We start from the raw sequence: 21,038 nt of genomic DNA, 5'->3' as shown, positions 1-21,038 counted from the left end.
ACCGACAACACAGTAAATTAGGAATGAAAGTATATAATGATGTAGGGGAAAAAATGGGTAATTGCACGCAAATAAATTGGGGCTAGGATTGTATGTCCAATAGATTGCGTGGTGTGTACACTCTAAAATAATGGGTGCACATTAATTGTCTCGGTTTCACAAAAGAAATCCTTAGTGATGGTATAGTGAATTAGTTCAGCGGCATCCCGCTATTTGTAATCCTTTGTGGTATAACTTCTGTACAGTGTTGTTGGTACCTCATGGTGCGATTTTGGCTGTGGCTGATTTTGACTGTGCGCTTTCCCTTGAACTCTTTGGAGCCCAGAACCACCGATTTTGATTATATTTCTGTGCGATGATGACTATGGACGATACTAGAACACAAGATTGTACATGATCTAGTCAAAATTGACCTGTCTACATAGTAAATTTTTACTTGCAATTCCGACATTGCGGGGCTGCGCATTGGCATTACAAGCTGTAACTTTTTGTCAAAATAGAAAGTAGTTATCGCACCGTGTGTATTCCTCCCCTGTATTCTTCACCTCTTACAGTGCAGAGTTCTACAGGTCAGTGAGCATGAAGGAGATCCATCTTGTACATGTGATTTTATAGATTTAAGAGGATCTTCTGCCGATACAGATTCTAAATGTGGGTAACTGGTGCAGGCTGCCAGAGACACCAGAGCTGCCTTTCTCTGAGCCAAAACTAAAGCAATGAATTTGTCATTTTTATTTTCACAATATATTATTTTGCCAAACATTAGGTTGAAAGAAATCTTCTGTAGCCTATGTAACTACTCTGCCATGCTCCTGATTCATGCTTCAACTAAAGGTGTAGAGGGGTGTATTAAAAGCCTAGTTGTGCACTGATTGGGTTATGAGATGGTAGCTATGTTGGCCTTTGTCACGTGTTGACATAGATACAGCTATCCCAGGGGTGTGGTCATAATGTTGACACTGACCATCTCAGCTTGTACTGGCCTAGAAGTTACTTATATGCTTCTGATGGCAGCAATGCCTCCAGTGCAGCTTTCTTGTTCCATCAGTCATCTGATGATGTAGGTATTCTCCTATATTCCAAAATTAATCCCTACCCCAAGTCCTAATGCTCCCCTTACTGCCTTACCCTCTCATCACAAAGCCCTTCATCACACATCCTTTCCGTAATTTCTAAAGCTGGCCATGCATCAGGACTACCTGCATACAACCTGATCATACGCAGGTTGAGGAGCAGTCGAATGAGCTATCGCACATACAATCGCTCCACAATGAGAGCCGAAGGATCAGGCATGCAGCACGTCTGATCGGAGGACCATCCACTCGAACCGCGGGAGTTCACATCATGTGCACACAGTCCATCACATGACCAGTCGAGGTTGGGCCTAGAACGTTGACATCAAAACTGTCAACATTGCTGAAATAGCATCTTATCAAGTCTACATTCCTATCCTAGAATAAGTAGGCTGGAACAATGGTTGCAGTTATTGGCTGTGTCATGTTTAACACACCCAGTATATTAGAGTTGTTGTAGGCAATGTGGGAAAATTTTGGATCCAAGAAAGAAGTCAATGTAATCCGCTTTCATAGGCTGAAAAAAAACCTACTGAAGAGGTCAGTGTAGTTTGGCCATGGATGCCCACAATTCTTATAAACTTCCCTTGGTCTGCAACAATTTTGGTATGTGAAAAAGAAAAATAATTTTAAGTAGGTATAGCGATTCTGCTTTGGCAACCAGTCAAATGACACTTTCAAGAAATGCTTACTAAAAACACTTACCTATCAGCATAAATCAAGTTTACACCTGGGAAGATGGCGCTCACAACCACTGCTTATCATTTGTGGGAGCCAAGGAAGACCTTGTGGAAACAAATATCACATGACCGCAGTGCTGAGATGTAAGGATCATCTTGCAAAGTCCTAACATTGTTACCATGGTGCTATCTATGCACAAATGCAAAACAATGTAGAAAAAACAACATAAAGTAATGCAATGTTAAAATACTACATTTATGAACAGTTTCTTATATTTATTAACAGTTTCTTATGTAGCACACTCATATTCTGCAGCGCTTTACAGAGAATATTTGAACATCAGTCCCTGCCCCAATGGAGCTTACAATCTATATTGACTACCATATGTACACGCACACTCATTCATTCTAGGGTTTATTTTTGTTAGGAGCCAATTAGCCTACCAATATATTTTTGGGATGTGGGAGGAAACCTGAGTACCCGAAGGAAACCCATGCAAGTACCGGGGAGAATATACCATCTCTGCACAGTTAGGGACATGGTGGGAATCAAACCCATGACCTCAGTGCTGTACGGCAGTAATGGTAACCACTAAACCATCCGGACTGCCCAAAGTACATAAGCAAGAATGTTGTTTTTTCTTGGCTGAAAATCAGACATCGATGATAGAATATCCATTTCCATAGTAATTAATATAGATAAATAACTATGGGCTGAAATCATTGATTATATTCTATTCTATAACATTTACATCCCAGCATTGATGTCACTGTGTACTATGGAGATCTTCCTTGGGAGTTAACCCATTTGTTGCACTTTCAGATGCTGGAATTCAGAGGTGTGGTTTTGCTGATCACCTTGTCCTGGTAAAAATATTGGGTGTCCATTGAAATATTGGAATAAAAGTTGGATTGTTTATATACTTGTAGGTTACGAGTGTCGCCTCTGTTAAATGAGGATTCTGAAGCTGTTAACTCTCACAGGTCAACCTATGACTTATGGAATGCAAACACACCCTAAACTTTAGAGCAAGGAACTACTGTCACAGACTTAAATGTTTTGGTCTGTAGAATTTCTATTACGTAATGTATGCATGGCCAGTCCGCAATGTGCAAGGAGGCCACCTCTCGCGGCTGACCCTACCAGGAGTGCTGCAGCTAGTACAACTTGTTAATACCTCTGCCTGGTAGGGTGAGCTAACAAGCAGGTGGTGGGAGCTGAGCTGAAGGGTAAGTCATGCCTCCCATGACCTTGCGGTTCATACTGCTGGCACTGCTGCTGCTGTTGCCTGTCATACCGTGTGACTGGCGCAGACTGTGGCAGCCAGCAGCCCCATAGCACAGCAGCATGGAGAGCACCCTGCAGACCCTGCCAGTGCTTGCTTCCTTAAGCCCCTCAGAGGGTCTGCAGCTCCATTGTTTTGTCACTGGCAGCAGGCTCCTCTCCTCCCTCTCCAGTCTCTAGTCCCTGCACTTCCTATTCGGCTCCTCACCTCCATCCACTCTCACACCTCTCTGGCCGGGATAGGTGTCGGGACCGGCGTGGCATCCTCACTGTCCTGTGTCTGGGTTAGCTGGACATCCGCACCATGTAGCTCTCCAGGTGTCTCCCTCCCGGGCTGTCAGTAAGGCGGCTGCTGGCGGCTCCTCTGCACTGACTGCATAGGATTGCACAGGGGAGGGACAGGGAGTATTTAGGAGTCTATAATATGGGCAGGGTGCGGCGCCATGTGGGAAGACTAGACTACAAAATGTATGTTTATTCAACACTGGGAAAAAACATTCCATATGCTTGGAGGAGCGTATGAAACACCATAAATTCCAGAGTGACAGCCATGCTATATAGTTTTTTTCTTCATACAGTAGCATAGAATACACTTATCAACAAGAAACTATTTGCACATCCATATTTATTTTAGTAACAGGAGAACTGCTGACCTCCCCCCAATAACTAGATTAGCAATTTGAAGTTTACAGTTTGCTTAATTAGTCCATAGTCACTCACCTTCTGCACTCACTGACCCTCACTAGCAAGGTCTTCCGCCGGCCCGGAATCTAGGGCCGGTGGATGATGTCGTTGATGACGTGCAGGGTGTGCATTTTCAGCTGGTATACAATAGGCAATGTGTCCAATATGGTGGCCTGATCTGCTGGATTGAACTACATATAGTCTAGTGCAGGCATGGGCAAGTGTGGCTCTCCAGCTGTTGTGAAACTACACAAATAGCAAATCTGAGGCATGCTGGGACTTGTAGTTTCACAACAGCCGGAGTCACAGGTTGCCCATGCCTGGTCTAGTGCGTACCAAGCTTAATACTGTGCAACTTGTATATTATGTCCTAGGAATTCCCTCAACATCGCATGCATTCCTCAACCATCCTCCACACTGTATGTTAGAAACTGCTATGGAACTCACATCCAACATACCCAAACAGCAATACTGAGACAAGGAAAAAAAGAGAAAGATGTAACAGCGCTGATAACCGGATATTAACATTAATACTATTTAGTGTTATTAATGCAATTGCATATGTATGATAGAGTAAAAATATTGACACAATACACAAAATAAAGATTAAGATGTGATAAAATCACGTTTGAATGAGTATGTTCACCCACTGGTTCCACTTAAAGGCTGCAAGTGTCCCATCCTATTGGACATGTGTGTATATTTCTAATAAAGAGTCCAATCTGCTTTCGCCTACAAAAAGTCTACTATTGCCACTTCTTCATCTGGTATATAAGCAAGTACACAGAATCCTGGTATAGAGTTGCAGAAGAACAACATCTAGTTAATCCGAAGGGGATACGGTCATATTGGCTACAGCATTTAGGTCTACAAGCATTAGGTCTACACCACTAGGTCGACAGGGTCATGAGGTCGACTTTTATAAGGTCGACAGGGTCATTAGGTCGACATGGGGAAGGTCGACAGGCAAAAGGTCGACATGGGGTAATTTGACTGTTTTATGAGTCGACATGTGCCGACAAGCGGTATTTCATGCCCTACCATCCACTAGGGCGTGGTGGGAGAATAAAATAGTGTGCCGAGCGTAGCGAGGCACCGTGCCCGAAGCATGGTGAGCGGACACGGTGATATGTTGACTGTGTCGACGCTTGAAAAAAATGAAGAAAAAAAAATTTTTTCACTGTCGACCCAACACATGTCGACCTAATGACCCTGTCGACCTAACCCATGTCGACCTTCAGTCAGGTCGACCTAAATGCAAGTCAACCTAATGGTGTAGACCTAATGCTTGTAGACCTAAATGCAGTCTGACAAATGATCCTATTCCATCTGAAGATAGTTCCAAAAATATACTGGTAGGTTAATTGGCTCCTAACAAAAAATTATCCCTAGAATGAATGTGTTGTGCATGTACATGTGGTAGGGAATATAGATTGTAAGCTCCACTGGGGGGACTGATGTGAATGTTCAAATATCCTCTGTAAAGCGCTGCGGAATATGTATGCGCTATATAATAAACTGTAAATAAATAATGTGCAACCTATGTCTATGTGTAACAGTGCACTGTTGCTCGCATTATAGGTGATGCTGCTGGTATCGGTTGGGAGAGAACAGAGGGAACACCTCCACCCCCAGGTCAGCCTGCCAAGGGCAGAGTGTACTTCACCTACTGCGGTCAGAGGCTTGGACCTTTCTTAGAAGATGTGTCGGGAGGAATGTGGCCAGTTGTGCATATTCAGAAAAAGGTAAGTACTGATGTAGAAGAGCTTCATGTTGCAATGCTACAGGTCTTGAAGGTAGTGACAATAATGACTCTAACCCAAACAGAAAGTGATAACAAGATATTGTGATATCTGAAGAATGAAGCAAATGTGCAATTGATTTGACACAAATAGGCCATTAAATAGACCATTTATGTGTAGATAAAATTCTCAACTTATAATTCTGCAACTAATTGATATGTCACATGTTCACCTTCTCAATTAAAAAAAAAATATTAGTTCCACCCAAGATGGCTCACTACAAGATGGCTTCCTTACTGGTGGCAACCCCTAAAAAGTTTCCCCACTCAAATATCAATTTTGTTGTCCTTTATATGGACATTTGTACACCTATAGACTTGCCATAAATCTATATTTACGCCCGGTAGATGCTGCTTGAAACTTTCAGCGTAATAGAGGAAATATTTTAATTTTTTCACACCAGCAATATCAGGGGTAGTCAACTCCAGTCCTCGAGAGCTACCAACAGTTCACGTTTTCCAGCTCACCTCACAGGTACACAGGTGCACTAATTACTGACTAACACATTTTAAAAGATCCACAGGTGGAGCTAAATACTTGTGGTTCTGTGAGGAGATCTGGAAAACACTGTTGGTAGCTCTCGAGGACTGGAGTTGGCTACCCCTGAGCTAAATAGATAATATTGGTGAATTTGTTGCTTTGTTGTCACTGTGTGCATCCTATGAAAGAACCGTGACAACTCCCAATCTGACCTCTTGTGTTTCTAAAGCAGCAAAATCTTGAACACTTTAGGATAATGACTGCCTTTAGTCTACGTAGGGTGGATGTGAATGAACTTTGTATCCATTTGTAAGCTGTCAATTGGAGTTCTGAAGTGCTATATAATTACTGGCTCTGCACCTGTTCTATAAACCACCTGACAAATACACACGCTATTACATGTCCTTCCTGTTTGTGTGTCGCCTCCTACAAGGTTGTAAAAAAAAATATTATTATATTTTTTTTATTTTGTATAAATTTGCTTTTGTCTTTTTCTGAAGATGAAGGTCACATTTACCTCTTACACTTTTTACAGAATACAAAAATCCGGGCAAATTTTGGATCACGACAATTTGCATTTGCAGAGGGGCAGGCTCATCGCAATGCTGCCGATTTATGTATCGACTTGGCTGAAGAGATAAGTGCAAATTTTGAGGCACTGCCATTTGCAATGGCATCTGATAGTGACAACGATGCTGGAACTAGCATTGCATCTGACCCTGGGACACATGGACCTCCATGCCGCATTGCTGCAGCAGCTACTATATTACAACGTAAGGGAATATGTCTGGTTGTCTCTAGACCAGCATTGCATGTATCCACCTTTCTCTTTCTGTTTTTAAAAACAGGTTTTTTAAAAAAATCATGTCTTGTTTTCTTGTAGAATATGACAGCGATGCTTCATGCCGATATAAGATGGAACTGAGCTATGAAAATTTTGTTACTTCTGGTCCCGATCCACATCCTCCACCTATTGCAGATGATGAGAGTGATGATGATGACGATGATGATGTACCACGGGTCAGATACTTTAAATGAAATGCATGCCATAGATAGACAAAAATCAAATGACACTTGTGATTTTAAGAATTATAACATCTTTGTTTGCAGTATGCTCAGAATCTGCACTGATTTTTAAATTCATGATTTAGATTTTACATATTACTAATTGTCACGAAATAGGTTTATTTTCTCATTAAATAGTGTTCTCTTTGCAGAACTTTCCTTAGCTTTGCTATGTTCTGAATCTTGGTAAAAAGAATCCTATGAATCTCCTGGTTTTTCTTCGTTTTATTTTGCACTGCCTTTCTTCACTAAACTCTTTTTTTCCTCCCAAAGCAGAATAGTTTCTTTTGAGTAACATGACAAGGTGGGCAATACGTGCTCATTCATTTGCTATTGACGTATAGATCCCAGCATGCTCTTCAACAGTTTTAGCATGCCCTAATAGCAAACTGTCAGGGATGCTTAGCACCTACCCCTTCTAGCCGTATCATATTTTTAGTGTGTTTTTTAGAATTGTATTATATTTGCATGAATGCCAGTGAGGAATTTGTAGGAGTCCTCATCATTGTATTTATTTCTCTGTATGTCATAGGAAGATCACTATGCTTTACTTGTGAAAGCCTGGGAGACCAAAGTCTTTCCAACAATTCGGAGACGTTTTCGCAATGAGGCCGAGAGGAAATCTGGACTGGACCAGATTAAAGGAGCTCTGCAACTTGGTATGGAGTTAAGGATCAATGCTCACCGTTTTCTAATTTTGTAGGGTTGACACTTGTGGGTAGATTGAGTTAGCCGTGTGCTGCTGCCAGCAGCTGGTATATTGGTCCTATTGTGGGAGCTGATTCCTGCTTGCACCTCCATAGCTCACACTGCTCATTGAATCAGGCCACCGAAGCAAATTTACAGTGCTCCTAAACGGGAAGCCAAACAAGAGAAAGGTGCTCTCTTATCTGCAGAAAAACATGTTTACACCTATTTTCTTATTAATTGTAGTTGGAGTCAACTCTAGTGCCAACATAGCTGTGAGAGATCCCCATAATATCTGCTAATAATGCCAGTGCCACTCACAGCGACTGTCCTTTTTCGGGTGCAATATTTAACTAAACTTCAATTAATTGACTTGGCTTTAATTGTATTTATTTATACTAAAAGAACAGTCGCTGTGTGCGACGCTGGCATATTTTGAGGATCTCTCACAGCAATGTGGGCACTCAAAGGGTTAATAAGCTTTTTATGGCACCAAATGATGTCCGCAGCACCGTAAAATAAAAATACATGTTGGTAAAATAAAGAGAACAACCAAAGTACGAGTAAGGCAACAACAATTGGGGAAGATGGGAGGCTGGGGTTACTCCCCGTGACCTAGAGAAACAGTAATGGGTCTCAGGAGGGAAGTAGGGAGTTGGGTATAGTTCGAGGAGGGGCAAACATGGGAAGAGGGCCTTGCTTTTAGTGCTTACAGTCTTACAAGATTAGTATAGCACATTTTTTTTTTTTTACTTTTAATCTATTCAAATAGTTCTACATAAACTTTAACATATATCACTATTACTTAATTGTATTTGTATATTATTTCTAAAGTTTTGCTTTCAGTGCATGTGCTGATACAAATGTATGCATCTTTGCATTTGCCTCATGCTTCTCACATTTGCATAAGATGTAAATCTGACATCTGCTGCCTGCAACAACAACTCGGACTCAGCCCTAAAGTCTGCTACTTCATCTACACGCACAGTACCCTAGTGAATAAAAAGCATTATTATTGTAAACTAGCTGAGCTATCAGCAATGCTCGGGTTTGGTTGTGTAGTTAGCAGATATTGAACTTTATCCTTTTCTTGTTTTAAGCTGGACTGTTCTTCCAACAGACCCAGGAGGTGGCTGCCTAGTGTCATTTTTTTTATTTTGGGGTTTTCGATAGTAGCCATTATCCCCAGACGTTCTCTGAGCGGCACCTACCCCTTCTAGCCCTGTCATATTTTTAGTGTGTTTTTTAGAATCCGTTCATCACTTAGTTCTATTTTTGCATGAATGTGAATTTTTCGGCCCGCCACGGGGCCAGGATTAGGGGTCTTAGTGGCCGTGAACCTAATTTGGACACAATCAAGCCACCTCATTTTGGTTTCATCCAAATTGGTTCGAATGCATACCGGACAAACAGACATATAACGGACAACAAGTATGTAAGAGATGTAGAAGCTCCACACTAGATCATGTCGCTGCTGACTGCAGTTCTAGTTCTCTAACTACCATGTTTGCATTGTAGGAATGGTGGATATAGCACGGCAGACAGTGGAGTTTTTGTATGAGGAGAACGGTGGCATCCCAAGAGATCTCTACCTTCCAACAATTGAGGACATCAAGGATGAGGCTAATAAATTCACCATAGACAAAGTTCGCAAAGGTATAGATTTCATATTAGATACAAATAAATAATTTCTTGTGTATCTTTAGGGTACTATATTTTTTATTAAACTTTATTTTATTGAAGCGTAAAAGAACACATCAACACATCAATACAAATGAGTCATGTACAGTGTAGTATACAAATTATACAATAAAGTGTCAAAATAAGAGAGTGTACCATAGCATTATTTCAACATATTATCTAATCAATGGGGTATACAAATGTCAAAGAGAAAACCACTAAAAATAATTATGTGATTGGTATGATACCATAGATAAGCCAGTATCTCCAACACATAGAGGCCTGAGGAAATGGGGCAGAAAATTAAGGTCAGACAGTATACTATGTGCTTTTTATATTGCTGTGTTCAACAGTTTGGACCAGAGCCAGCTGGGCTTTACCTGACATAGCCTCATCCCATGTGCCCCTCTTCTGTTATGGAGGAGTTCCTCCTCCTGCTCCAGTACACTATGGAGGTCATTCTGGTTGACACGCAAAGCTGCGAACCAACTAGACGTCGGCCGCACGAACGTCCCCATAAACATCCATTCACAGCCTTGCGTCGCCGCGTCCGTTTGCAAACTGAGCTTGCACATAAATGCTTATGCGTAGTAGCAAAACAGGAAGGGCTCTGATGGTCAGTTTCTCCTGCCACATACAATGCTGTGCTCTGCAATAAGGTAAGGGGGCAAAGCTATGGCATTGGGGTGCAACTTTTGGCACAAGATAGAGAATAGATGGGGTCAATTATGGCCCACTAAAAGAATTTTTGGTGGGGGGGGGGTGTAAATTAAAAACACTCACGCATAACACCCTGGGATCAATTACCATTAAGGGAATGGGCAGCAAAAGTGCTGTGAAATCATTTGCCATGGGGGGCATCTCTGGGCCTGAAATCGCATGCGTGGTACATGAAAAATTGTACTATTTTCTACTGCTTCATTTGGTTTTAATTGCAAGAGTTGTCTTTTTATTAAAGGAGTTTTTTTTTTCCCAGTATGCATTTCATTTTACACTATGTACCATATAGAAATAGCATCACATGTCTTTGTAGAGAGTCCACTGCAACTTGTGTTTAATCTGTATCCTTGCGTCGGATATATACCCTTTGTCAGCATAATGTTTGTATTTCTCTATAATTAATTGTATGATCTAGTAACAATGTGGTCACTGCTTATTTAGGGCTCACTGTTGTTATTCGATCTCCTGACACCAACAACGTTGCCAGTACTGCTGTGGGAACTTCGTTACCGAAATTTGCAATCAGGGGTATGCTGAAAACATTTTCCCTGCATGGGGTGGTCCTGGATGTGGATTCGGTAAATATTTATTTTATTGACCAACTGTTTTTTTTTTTTGTTTTTTTTGCAATCCACTTTAATGTTGTCTCCATAAAATACTGTGGTGGTACTTTAATAAATAGCTTGTATTTAAATTACTGTGAATTTCCACATTGTGTTTTGTACAGTCATTGGCATTCTGTGTGTGTTTTCAGGTGAATGAGTTAGTGCAAGTAGAGACCTATCTGCGGAGTGAAGGGGTCTTGGTGAGATACTGGTATCCCATAGATATGCTGGAGAGACCTCCTACTGGATACAGAAGAATGGCAACCAATGGCTTGGTGACTTTGGATAGCACAAACATCCAAATTCACAGGTAACTCACATTCAAAACAAAAGCTGTAAATTTTGTGATGGCATTATGAGACGCTGAGCATTGCATGAGGATGAAGTGGGTGAAATTATTATTAACCGTTTCTTATATAGCGCACACATATTCCGCATCACTTTACAGAGTATATTTGAACATTCACACCAGTCCCTGCCCCAGTGGAGCTTACAATCTATTCCCTACCACATGTACACGCACATACATTATTTTTCACTCCGTGTGCAATTGGGATACCAAATGTTTTTTTCCTGCATGCACATAGTCATTCTAGGGTTTTGTTGGGAAATAAAATCGAATGACGTTCAAGAGGGGGCATCTGTTTGATACAGGCATATAATGACCAGCAGATTATTACAGTACAAGGAGCAGAATGAAAAAGTATAATGTTGGAAACCATTGTATGGTTTCATGTGCTATGTACAGTATACAGATGCATTAAGCTGCAGTTGGCAAACTTACCATTACTTGATTCATTTGCAAGTGAATATAATAACTAGACATTTGTTTCCTGTTTTTAGGGAGCTGCTGAGATGTGAATCTGCCCTTGCCAGACTGTACTGCCGTGTCGCTTTACTTAATATCTTTGCACCAAAGTCTCCACACACCTTTACTCGCTTATTCCACATTCCTGCCATCCGGGATATCACCTTGGAGCATCTGCAGTTGTTATCAAACCAACTTCTGTCCCCTCCCCTGCCTGGTAACTTTAATATTATTTATCATTTTTTATATATAAAAAAAAAAAAGTTTTGTATAGTTTTCATTTTTCACAGTCATCCTATGGGAGACACTGAAAGCACCCATGCTTACAGCCCAGAATTACCACAGTATGGAAGATAGTCTGGTGTGAAATAAAGGGGTTTAATTCTGTCCTGTATCAGTGTAAAGCTGATGCCCTTTGGCACCCATTCAAGGTGTAGAGAAGGAGACACTGGAGCATTTGCCTAAGCTCCTGCACTTTGTAGCCAGTGTTATCTCAAAGAAAATAATTGAAGAATTAATTATTCCATTAAATGCACATTAATTAAGGGAATAGTTGTGCTTTATGATATTTTAAATTCCCTTAAATCGCTTTCACATTGTAAACCCGGATCAGACCTTTCACACTTAGGGCCAGATGCAGTAAGCGTCAAAAGTGATAAAATGGAGAGTGATAAACAGCCAGCCAATCAGCTCCTACCTTGTATGTCACAGACTGTTTGAAAAATGTCAGAGAAGCTGATTGGTTGGTTGTTTATCACTCTCCATTTTATCACTTTTGAAGCGTAGTGCATCTGGCCCTAAAGCTGGGTCTTCCATTATACACACTGCGACCCTGGTTTAACCCGGAGTGAAATGTCAGGTTATTCACTTTGGTGCTTTCACACTGGACGTTGATCTGGGTCGGCCCAGAAATAACCCTGGTTGTTTGTGATGTTGTGAAGAGGGTATTGAGTTTTTCCAGAATTGTCTTGTATTACTATATGTTGTGTGAACAAAAATAAGTTGAAAATGTTACATCATTGCATTTTCTGTTTGTAACCATTTTGCAGACGGCACCATCAGCAGCGCCTCTATCCTTATAGCACAGTCCTTGCAACATAGCTTCCATTCCCAGGACTGCTCTACCACCATACTGTTCTACCAGGGCAATGCTCAGGCAATCAGAGAATGGCTTGGTGTGGCAATCACCAGGGCCCTGCATCAGGGAGAAGACAGCCTTCTGGATCTAACAAAGCAAATATGTTCCTTCTTGCAGGTCAGTGTTCCAGTTAGCTTTATCCCTGTAAGATCTCGACATTTCCTTATACAGTTGGAGACACTGTCATCTATCTCTATAATAGGATTAAGTGAGTAATTGGATTACTCTGCTAATACCCTACTCTATTGTTCTATGTATTGTATTGCAGCTGAGAACAATAGGATAGCCATGGTGAGCCATGGCCTAAGGAAGATAGATGAGATGGGCTCCTACTGTATATTGCTGTGAATATAGTGTACCTAGATACATGCTACTGTAAATAGATCATTGTATTGCTAAATATTGATCTATTTTTTTATATATATATATTTTTAGCATGCCCCAGAGCAGTTCCCATTAGAAGAATTTCCAATCACAGAATCCAAAGTCAGTATGGATGTGACTTTCCCTGGAGCAGCCTTTGTTGTGGTATCTTGTAAAGAAAGCCAGTCTGGATTCCGCAAAGAGTGAGTGATTCAAGATAGCTTGTTGTTCTTTTGAAGAAACGATCTTTGTATTAAAAAACAAAAAACCGCACGCATATAAAAGTTAACACTCCATTATTGTTATAGCTGTGAAATTGTTAATTACATGTTCTGTATGCATGTATTGTTTAGCACTTACAGATGTGTCCCGGGCAGTTGATATCTTTGTTTGTATGGATATACCACATATATTCTAATTGCCTTATAAGTGACAGATATTAGTGAACACACACCCAAATATCATCCCCTAGGATAGATAGATAGATACCCTTGCTATGGCTCAGTCACTTAGTAACCAGTGTGACCTGAGTTTCACACTTCATAGCCAAAATTATTTCTTATTTGTGTCACTTTAACGTTCATTGCACAACCCCTTACACACCAGTACACACCACTGTCTTTTTAATCCTTGGCATATGGGGATATTCTTGGTCTGCTTTTAAATGTGGTTTGTCCAAGTGGTAGCATGGCCAAGTGATCTAAAGCATTAATGACAGTGTTATACTGTCTGTGCCCCTCCCGCTACCTTCTACAGACTGCCAGGTTCTGAGTCACTGTCATTAGTCATGAGGTCTGTAGCTTCTGCGTACCTTGGTGATGTCTTTGTGGAGCACAGGCATTCCTTTTAACGCATACCAAGATGGGAGTCGCCTTTTGGTTGTTGCTAACAATGCCTATCTCACTACAGCTCCCCCCCCCCTCCCCCTTGCCTAGAGTGAATCCATTATTCTTTCTAGATTCCCTTCTTTCCCAGGAACTCGAGGTCCCTCCAGTTTTCTGGTACCCAGAGTCTTCATTCTGGTTCAGGTTTCTATGCCAGACTTTTCTTGATTTACGAACTGGATGGCTTGTTCTGGCTCATTCTCATTCTTAAGGCACTAAACAGGTACTTGAGGATACACAGGTTCCGCATGGAGTTTATCTTTCCTTCATCTAGAACAGATTAACCCTTTGCGTGGCAAGTGAATATGTCAAAATAGGTGTAAAAAATGCCCAAGCAATCCTTTTTATTTAGCATAATGACCTGTATTGTTTACCTTTTATAAAGGAAAAATTATCTTTTTTTTACACAACATTTTTTAAGTTATCTCTTTTGAGCCTTTAAGTATGGGAACACATCAGCCCGCACGGTGTTCCTTCACTCCAATTCCTGCTTTGGCATTTTCTCCTTGACCATGCCATTCTTTAGACACTATTGGGTTTCCTTCCAGGAATCCTGTTTAGATTTCATATATACCAGGTACCAGCCCTTGGAGTAGCACTCTTTCAATTTTGTGAGGGCTGTCTGTTTTCATGGGAGAGATCTACAGATTTCTATAGTATGGAGGTCTCAGTGATCCGGTCTGCTTCCTCAAACAAGGCTGACTGGCTCCTAGACAGTTTTGGCTAGGTGGCTTTGTTTGATTATCTGCTGGGCTTACCTTACAAAGGTTGTTACTGCTCCTTCCACCTGGTCACCGGGACCAGCTTGGGTGGCTCACCATGGTGCTTTCATAGAGCAGCTTGGTAGATCAGCCACAGGTTTATCTGCCTACACTTTTTAGTTTTTCTCTCTTTGGTGCCTTGCATCGTCTGATGTTGTCTTTGGCCTTTCATTTATCAGTGCAGTGCAGGGGTACCCCCTCCCTTGGGGGACAGCTTTTTGTCCCAGTGTCGCTGTGCCCCCTAGTGGAGGAAGAAGAAAACAGGATGTATGTCCTTTCCTGGTTAAATCCTATTCTTCGAGTCCATAGGGGACACAGGGCGCCCACACTGACCCAACTGGTTTGCAGGGGTTCATTCCTATATGTCTGTTCTCTGAACTGTCTTCTGCAGTTGTGTGTGTCTGTGCCAATCTTCCTTCTCTCCTTCGTCCTCACTCCTGCCTTGGCTTGCTAACGTAACTGTCTTGCTGTGGCTGGAGGCAAGGTATAGTGGAGATGGCGTCTGGGGCAGCTTGGAAAAATGTTGTAACTATTTGGAGCCCAGACTTGACCTCTCCAGACTGTACCCAGTGTCCATGTGCCCCTTACGGACTTGAAGAAAAGGAATTGGAATAAGAGCATGAATCCTGTTTTTTTGTGCCCAGTAAGAAGTTACACTTTGTACACAACCCACTAATGTCGCCTATTTCTAGGATCCACAGATGTCTTAACTATGCCTTGCCTTTAAATTTGTAGTCTGAATTAGCAATTAATATTGTCAACATCTTTTGTCCTAGCTCCTCTTTGTACAAAGCTCCATGGGCCCGAATTTTCCTGTATGGCCTTGGCCATAAAGTAAAGCGAAATGGACAACTGAATTTAATCGAATCTGTGTGTTATCCACGCGATGCCTCTCCAAGTAACACAGGCCTCACACCACCACCAACCACGAACCAGTACCCAACAGCAATCATCCCTACTGACAAGATTCATGTCAAGCTAGGTGGGTATTGCGTCTAATATATGCCCAGGGACAGTATAAAATGTATGGACAATGTGACAATAGGTGTTATTATTCAATCTGCTAAGAGTCATGTTACATTTGTTGCATGTTAGAAGTGATAAAAAGATTAACCAGATCAGTTACACACCATGCCAGCTACCTTACTGTTAAAGGAGTATCTGTGGTGTACACTTTTCTTTTCCCTTAGAAGTAATACAATACATTGCAATACAAAATATAGGGATTTTCTCCCACCCCTTTCCATGTCTCTGGTTTTACAATGGGAATTTGACCCCCACCTCTATCACTTACGTAGCTATGAAATAACTGTACTAAGAGATCAGTCTGTGGAGGTTGAGAAATACTGTAGGACGGGGGGGGGTTGGGAACAGGGAAATAGAGCTAGTCAAGGAAATATTATGGTATACAAGTTCAACATTCCAAATATGGACACAAGAATGTCTACACGGTCAATATTTCAATGTTGAAATTGTGAATCTCGATAATGTGACGACATACCCAAGATATGGGGAGTGAAAGACAGACTGGGAAAAGACATGAGACAGACAGACAGAAAAGGGGAAGAAGGAAAAACCCCGACAACACTAGGCACAACAGCTAGCATCCAGGTGAAAGATGCATAAACTAGTAACATACTAGCTTGCATCTGTTCTGGAGTTTGTCCAGACCTGAAATATGACTAGAGCCGAGTGCGAATCATCACAACACCGGGCGCACTTAAGGTGGGCCGAATTCGGTGAGAAGTGCTCGCACCTCCATACGGGTGTGAGCAAATTTCAGTGTATTCAGCCCTGCGAAGGGTGCAATTTAGGGTTAATTTGGGTGTAGTTTTCAGCGTGAAAACTGCACCCAAGTGGCAACTCCCACCCTTCGGGGTTAATAGGATCGACCGCAATGTCCATACACAGAAACACATAATTTGATGACCGATCAGAACCACTTGGCCCATCTAGTCTGCCCCTTGTTTATCTTTGGTAACCTCTACCCTTTTTGATTCTTTGTAAGATTTTCTTATGCCTATACAAAAGCATGTTTAAATTGCTCTACTTTCTTAAACCCCATACATACTATCCGATGTATACACACTGAAAGATATTGGTAAACAATATCTTTCAGTTATGTCACTGGGACCCACTGAATATGTGCATTATTTGGCTATATGGCCAAATTGAGCTGCATATTCAGCAGACGGGAGGGGTCTTTGTACCGATCACCTGTCAGTTTGAGCATTTGTCCTTGTGCTATGATACTTTTTTCCTTTGAAGAACGTCTCCCTCCTGTAAATTTTTCAATTCTTTGATACTGTACATTTTAAAGTCTCTATTATATTCTCCCCTTTCCCTCTCAAAAACATATGTTATAATTTTTTTAGTCTTTCCGTGGTAAATTTGTTGATGTAGGCCATGCACCATTTTAGTTGCCCTTGTTTATACAGTCTTTTAATATATTTATATTATTCTGAACCTTTTTTGTTTTAATGGTTTGTATTTGAGATTAATGGGAGTTTTCCGCACCATAGATGCACATACTAATGTAATTTATTTTGTTACAGGGGTGTCACCTGCTCCAGGAGCTGTGTTAGTTTTTCATTCTCTGCCCCTGGAATTTCCTCTTGCATTGGCTTTCACAGAACAACTGTTATCATGGAAACTAGAAGATGGGGATGAGAGATCAGAAGATGAACTGGATACCGTCCCATCTTCTGTCCTATTACAAGTGGTGGAATTTATAGGTAAATAAAGCAGTGTGTATACATACAGTACGCGTTATGTAATGTATGTATATAATTTCTTTCCCCTGCATATAGCTTTGGTCTGTTACACATTGCTTTTCAGTGATTCACCTTTTCCTCTGTAAAAACTTAAGCATAAGACTGCATTGTAATGTTTAGATTTTTTGGGGGGTTTTGGTACTGGATTACTTAAACTGTCATATTCTAGATCATCTGTGGTGTTAATTCTAGCACCCGCCATCTTTGAAAACCTGGTTCCCTGCTTGGGGTGTCTGTCTGCTGTGGTGTTTCTAGCACAGGGTGTGGTTTGCATACCAGTGCTGATATCCAGACCACACTGTGCTAGAAGCACTACAGCAGACAACGACACCCCAGCAGGGAACAGGAACTGCATGTGTTTTCAAAGATAACGGGTGCTAGAATGAACAATACATCTGTTCTCAAAGCAGATAATGTATGGGTTCTTAGTCCAATAGTTTATTAATGTCCTGCAGAAATACAAGATTTCTGCAATATTTTGAAAAGATAGATAACAAAAACTACAATAAATATGCGTAAGTAGCGTGAAACTATTATTGCCTGCATAAGTAAAATCCTTGAGAAGAAATTATGTTGATTGGTGTGTAGGGAAATATGTTTGTTTGCTATGGAATTCTAAGGGCGATTTATGAAAGCTTAGAGAAGGTACCAACCAATCGTCTCCTGTCAAATTTCAAACACAGCCTGTGACGTGGCAGTTAGAGATGATAGGCTGGTACTTTATCTCTGTCCGTTTTATCCAAGCTTTAATTAATCTCACTCTGTTAAAATCCATTGTAAGAAGCAATGTAGCTGGAGCAAATAACAGGTAAAATAAATCAGTGAATGTCACAAGTCTTTAGTTTCCTCTACTTTATTCATTCACTTTGAGTGAAAAGAGAACTCTGTTTAATTACAATACGGTGGCCTCTGTATTATAATGTATACGTTGGGTAATACTTCCAGCTTGTTAAAAGAAGAATCTGTTTACGTATAGTATGATCTAGTCATCACAATATTCATTTCCTGCCGTATTAGTTTACAACTCTTTAATTACTATTTTATCCAGTTTGCTGCTGCTGGCCTATTAAATTAATGACATTTTTAAAGAGAATTCCACTTGAGCTTCCCATTCTTGTAAAAGGGTAGTTCTGGCACTTGGCTTTTCAACACACAGACTCCCTTCTCATTCCAATTGTTGACGTATCATATTGTCTCACCATAGATGTGTCTGGTCGGTTTGGCCCCCTCTCCCCCCTTCCCCCTCTCCCCCCCTTCCCCCTCTCCCCCCTTCCCCCTCTCCCCCCTTCCCCCTCTCCCCCTTCCCCCTCTCCCCCTTCCCCCTCTCCCCCTTCCCCTATATATTATCTTCTTCCTCTTTTCTCTCTTCTTTTTCCCTTTGCTATCTTTTTCTCTCAGTATATAAAGCCTGAATGAGACTTGCTAATTTTTCTCGTTGAAACGCTTTGGCATTTTTTCATTGTTTACTATTTATATTTGACAATTTATTCATTGATGTATTTTTGTGGCATGGCGTGAGAATATTGTCAGACCTTTTTGTAGGTCTTTAATGTCTCTCTCATTCTGTTAATAAAATATGTTTGAAAAAAAAAAGGGGGGGGGGCTAGTTCAGAGGAGTAGCACTGGCAACACAGTCTCTTTTGGATAGATATGCCCATCTTGGCAGAAACTAAGAGTGTCAATGTCAGTCACTGAAATCAAAATCTATATGAACCACCCAAAGCGGACTTTTTCGTTTGGGGTGCAGATAGCCATCCACTGTGGGGTTACATCTGTGTGCTCCACTTACTCGGCAGACTTATTATTGTTATAATCAATCAAATAAGGCATTTGAGTTATGAGTGCAGTATTCCTTAAGATGTATTAGTAAGGACATATAACTATCGTATACCACTTGATATTTTGAGCAGCCAAGCAGTATACTTGGCTTACCATTACTATTATTACTACTACTTTAGTGTTGGAATGGTAATAATTTAGTTTTATCCATTATATTTCACTTAGGAAACTTGCTTTGGACAACAGACCTGGCTGCTATTATGAAGGAGCTGCTGTTCCATCTGCTAGCAGAACTACTCCGTAAAATTCATCATCTAGAGCAAAAGAAGAATCCTGCAGGCCTGTCATCCTCCATAGCTCTTCAGCTGAATCCATGCCTAGCTATGCTTATGGCTCTCCAGACAGAGCTGCGCAAGTTGTATGATGAAGAGACTCAGAGCTGGAGTTCTGGGAATGCATGTGGGGGCTCTGTACCGGGAGTTATTGAACAAGGGAGGTTTTCAACCTATTTTCATGCTCTCATGGAGGTTTGCCTGGCTGTGGCAGAAGTTACTCTCCCCATTAATATGAGTTCTGCAGTGAGCGTGATGTCAACAAATGCCACAAATCTAAGTGATTCATCGTCATCTTCATCATCATCTCCTGGGCAGACTCCACAAAGTCCAAGCCTCCTATCAAAGCGAAAGAAAGTCAAGATCAAACGTGAGAAAGCCACATCGGCAAAGCGTACAACTTCGCGAGGGGCTGAGAATAATCCTGCCTTGCTTAGTATGGGAGGAAGCAAGCCAGAGGACATGCTGTGGTTCCACAGGGCATTGACTCTCCTAATGATTCTCCGACATCTCACAAATAAAGATCCTCAAGGTTTGGGTGTCACAAATGATGCCATAGCTGATGCCAGTCAGGCACTGGTTGGACCCACTGCCCATAACCGCTTGCTTGTTATATCAGGGATCCCTACTCACCTAGAAGAATCTGTTGTTAGAGGAGCTATTCGGAAAGCATGCAATGCCCATGGTGGGGTGTTCAAAGATGAAATTTATATTCCGCTTCAAGACTCAGAAACACCCAAACCTAAAGAGAGAACTGAAGGAGCTGAATGTAAAATTGATGCAGAAAAAACTGTGACGATCCCTGATAGCATGGATGTTAGCAGCTCTAGCAGTGTGACCCCTGCAGTGAGCGTCAGTGCATCTGCTTCCACAAGTCAGGCTTCCTTGTGCAGCTCTCAGGGAGTTTCACAAACTGCCAGTGAAACATCTATTGAGCAATTTACTCCAGAACTTGCTGTACCACCAGGTCTTCTGGAGCCAAATGCAGTGTCCAGCCAGGAGAGTCTAGACCTTTCAATATGCAGCACAGGAAGCATGGGCAGTTTAGGCAGCCTCGTGGAGCAGCTGGACAATGTAGAGACCACCTCTTTGCCAGATGTTGGCACCATGTTGACTGCTTCACTGGACAACCATACCCTGATGTCGAGACCAATCAAAGGATTTGCAGTCGTTGAGGTAACTTCCGGTCTTTGTTAGCTGCAGCATAAAATTAGCAAATTAATTTGCACAGAGATAATTCTAGATGGCTATTCCAAATGAGTCTTGTCAGCCTGTGTACTAGTTTTTCAGAAGTCTTACAGGAATCCAGTTTGAGTTTTGTATCGCGTAGTTGCAATAAATGATACTGCCTACAGTACTTTTGCTGCCAGGTTTTTGTTATTTGTAAGATACAAATGATCATAAAAAATGGATGTAACTAAAGCCCAGCTTAGTGTTT

General features: G+C 41.4%; 1 protein-coding gene across 6 annotated transcripts in view; it reads left to right on the top strand.

Annotated features, from left to right (window-relative positions):
* The window catches only part of HECTD4 (HECT domain E3 ubiquitin protein ligase 4), a 203,551-nt gene that overhangs the window by 165,676 nt on the left and 16,837 nt on the right, over nucleotides 1–21,038 (top strand). For all 6 annotated transcript variants that reach the window (XM_083151437.1, XM_083151436.1, XM_083151433.1 and 3 more), the window contains exons 49-61: nucleotides 5,304–5,467; nucleotides 6,540–6,777; nucleotides 6,888–7,024; nucleotides 7,602–7,728; nucleotides 9,275–9,412; nucleotides 10,598–10,734; nucleotides 10,911–11,071; nucleotides 11,605–11,786; nucleotides 12,619–12,824; nucleotides 13,143–13,273; nucleotides 15,492–15,697; nucleotides 17,271–17,450; nucleotides 19,494–20,776. In XM_083151437.1, coding sequence (XP_083007563.1) covers nucleotides 5,304–5,467; nucleotides 6,540–6,777; nucleotides 6,888–7,024; nucleotides 7,602–7,728; nucleotides 9,275–9,412; nucleotides 10,598–10,734; nucleotides 10,911–11,071; nucleotides 11,605–11,786; nucleotides 12,619–12,824; nucleotides 13,143–13,273; nucleotides 15,492–15,697; nucleotides 17,271–17,450; nucleotides 19,494–20,776 — 3,290 coding nt within the window. The remainder of the gene's footprint in view (nucleotides 1–5,303; nucleotides 5,468–6,539; nucleotides 6,778–6,887; nucleotides 7,025–7,601; nucleotides 7,729–9,274; nucleotides 9,413–10,597; nucleotides 10,735–10,910; nucleotides 11,072–11,604; nucleotides 11,787–12,618; nucleotides 12,825–13,142; nucleotides 13,274–15,491; nucleotides 15,698–17,270; nucleotides 17,451–19,493; nucleotides 20,777–21,038) is intronic.

The sequence above is a fragment of the Crinia signifera genome, chromosome 1, assembly GCF_055691185.1.
Source record: "Crinia signifera chromosome 1, ASM5569118v1, whole genome shotgun sequence".
Classification (NCBI taxonomy): domain Eukaryota; kingdom Metazoa; phylum Chordata; class Amphibia; order Anura; family Myobatrachidae; genus Crinia; species Crinia signifera.
The sequence above is the reverse complement of the archived record's forward strand: the minus strand, read 5'-3'. Positions and strand labels throughout refer to the sequence as shown.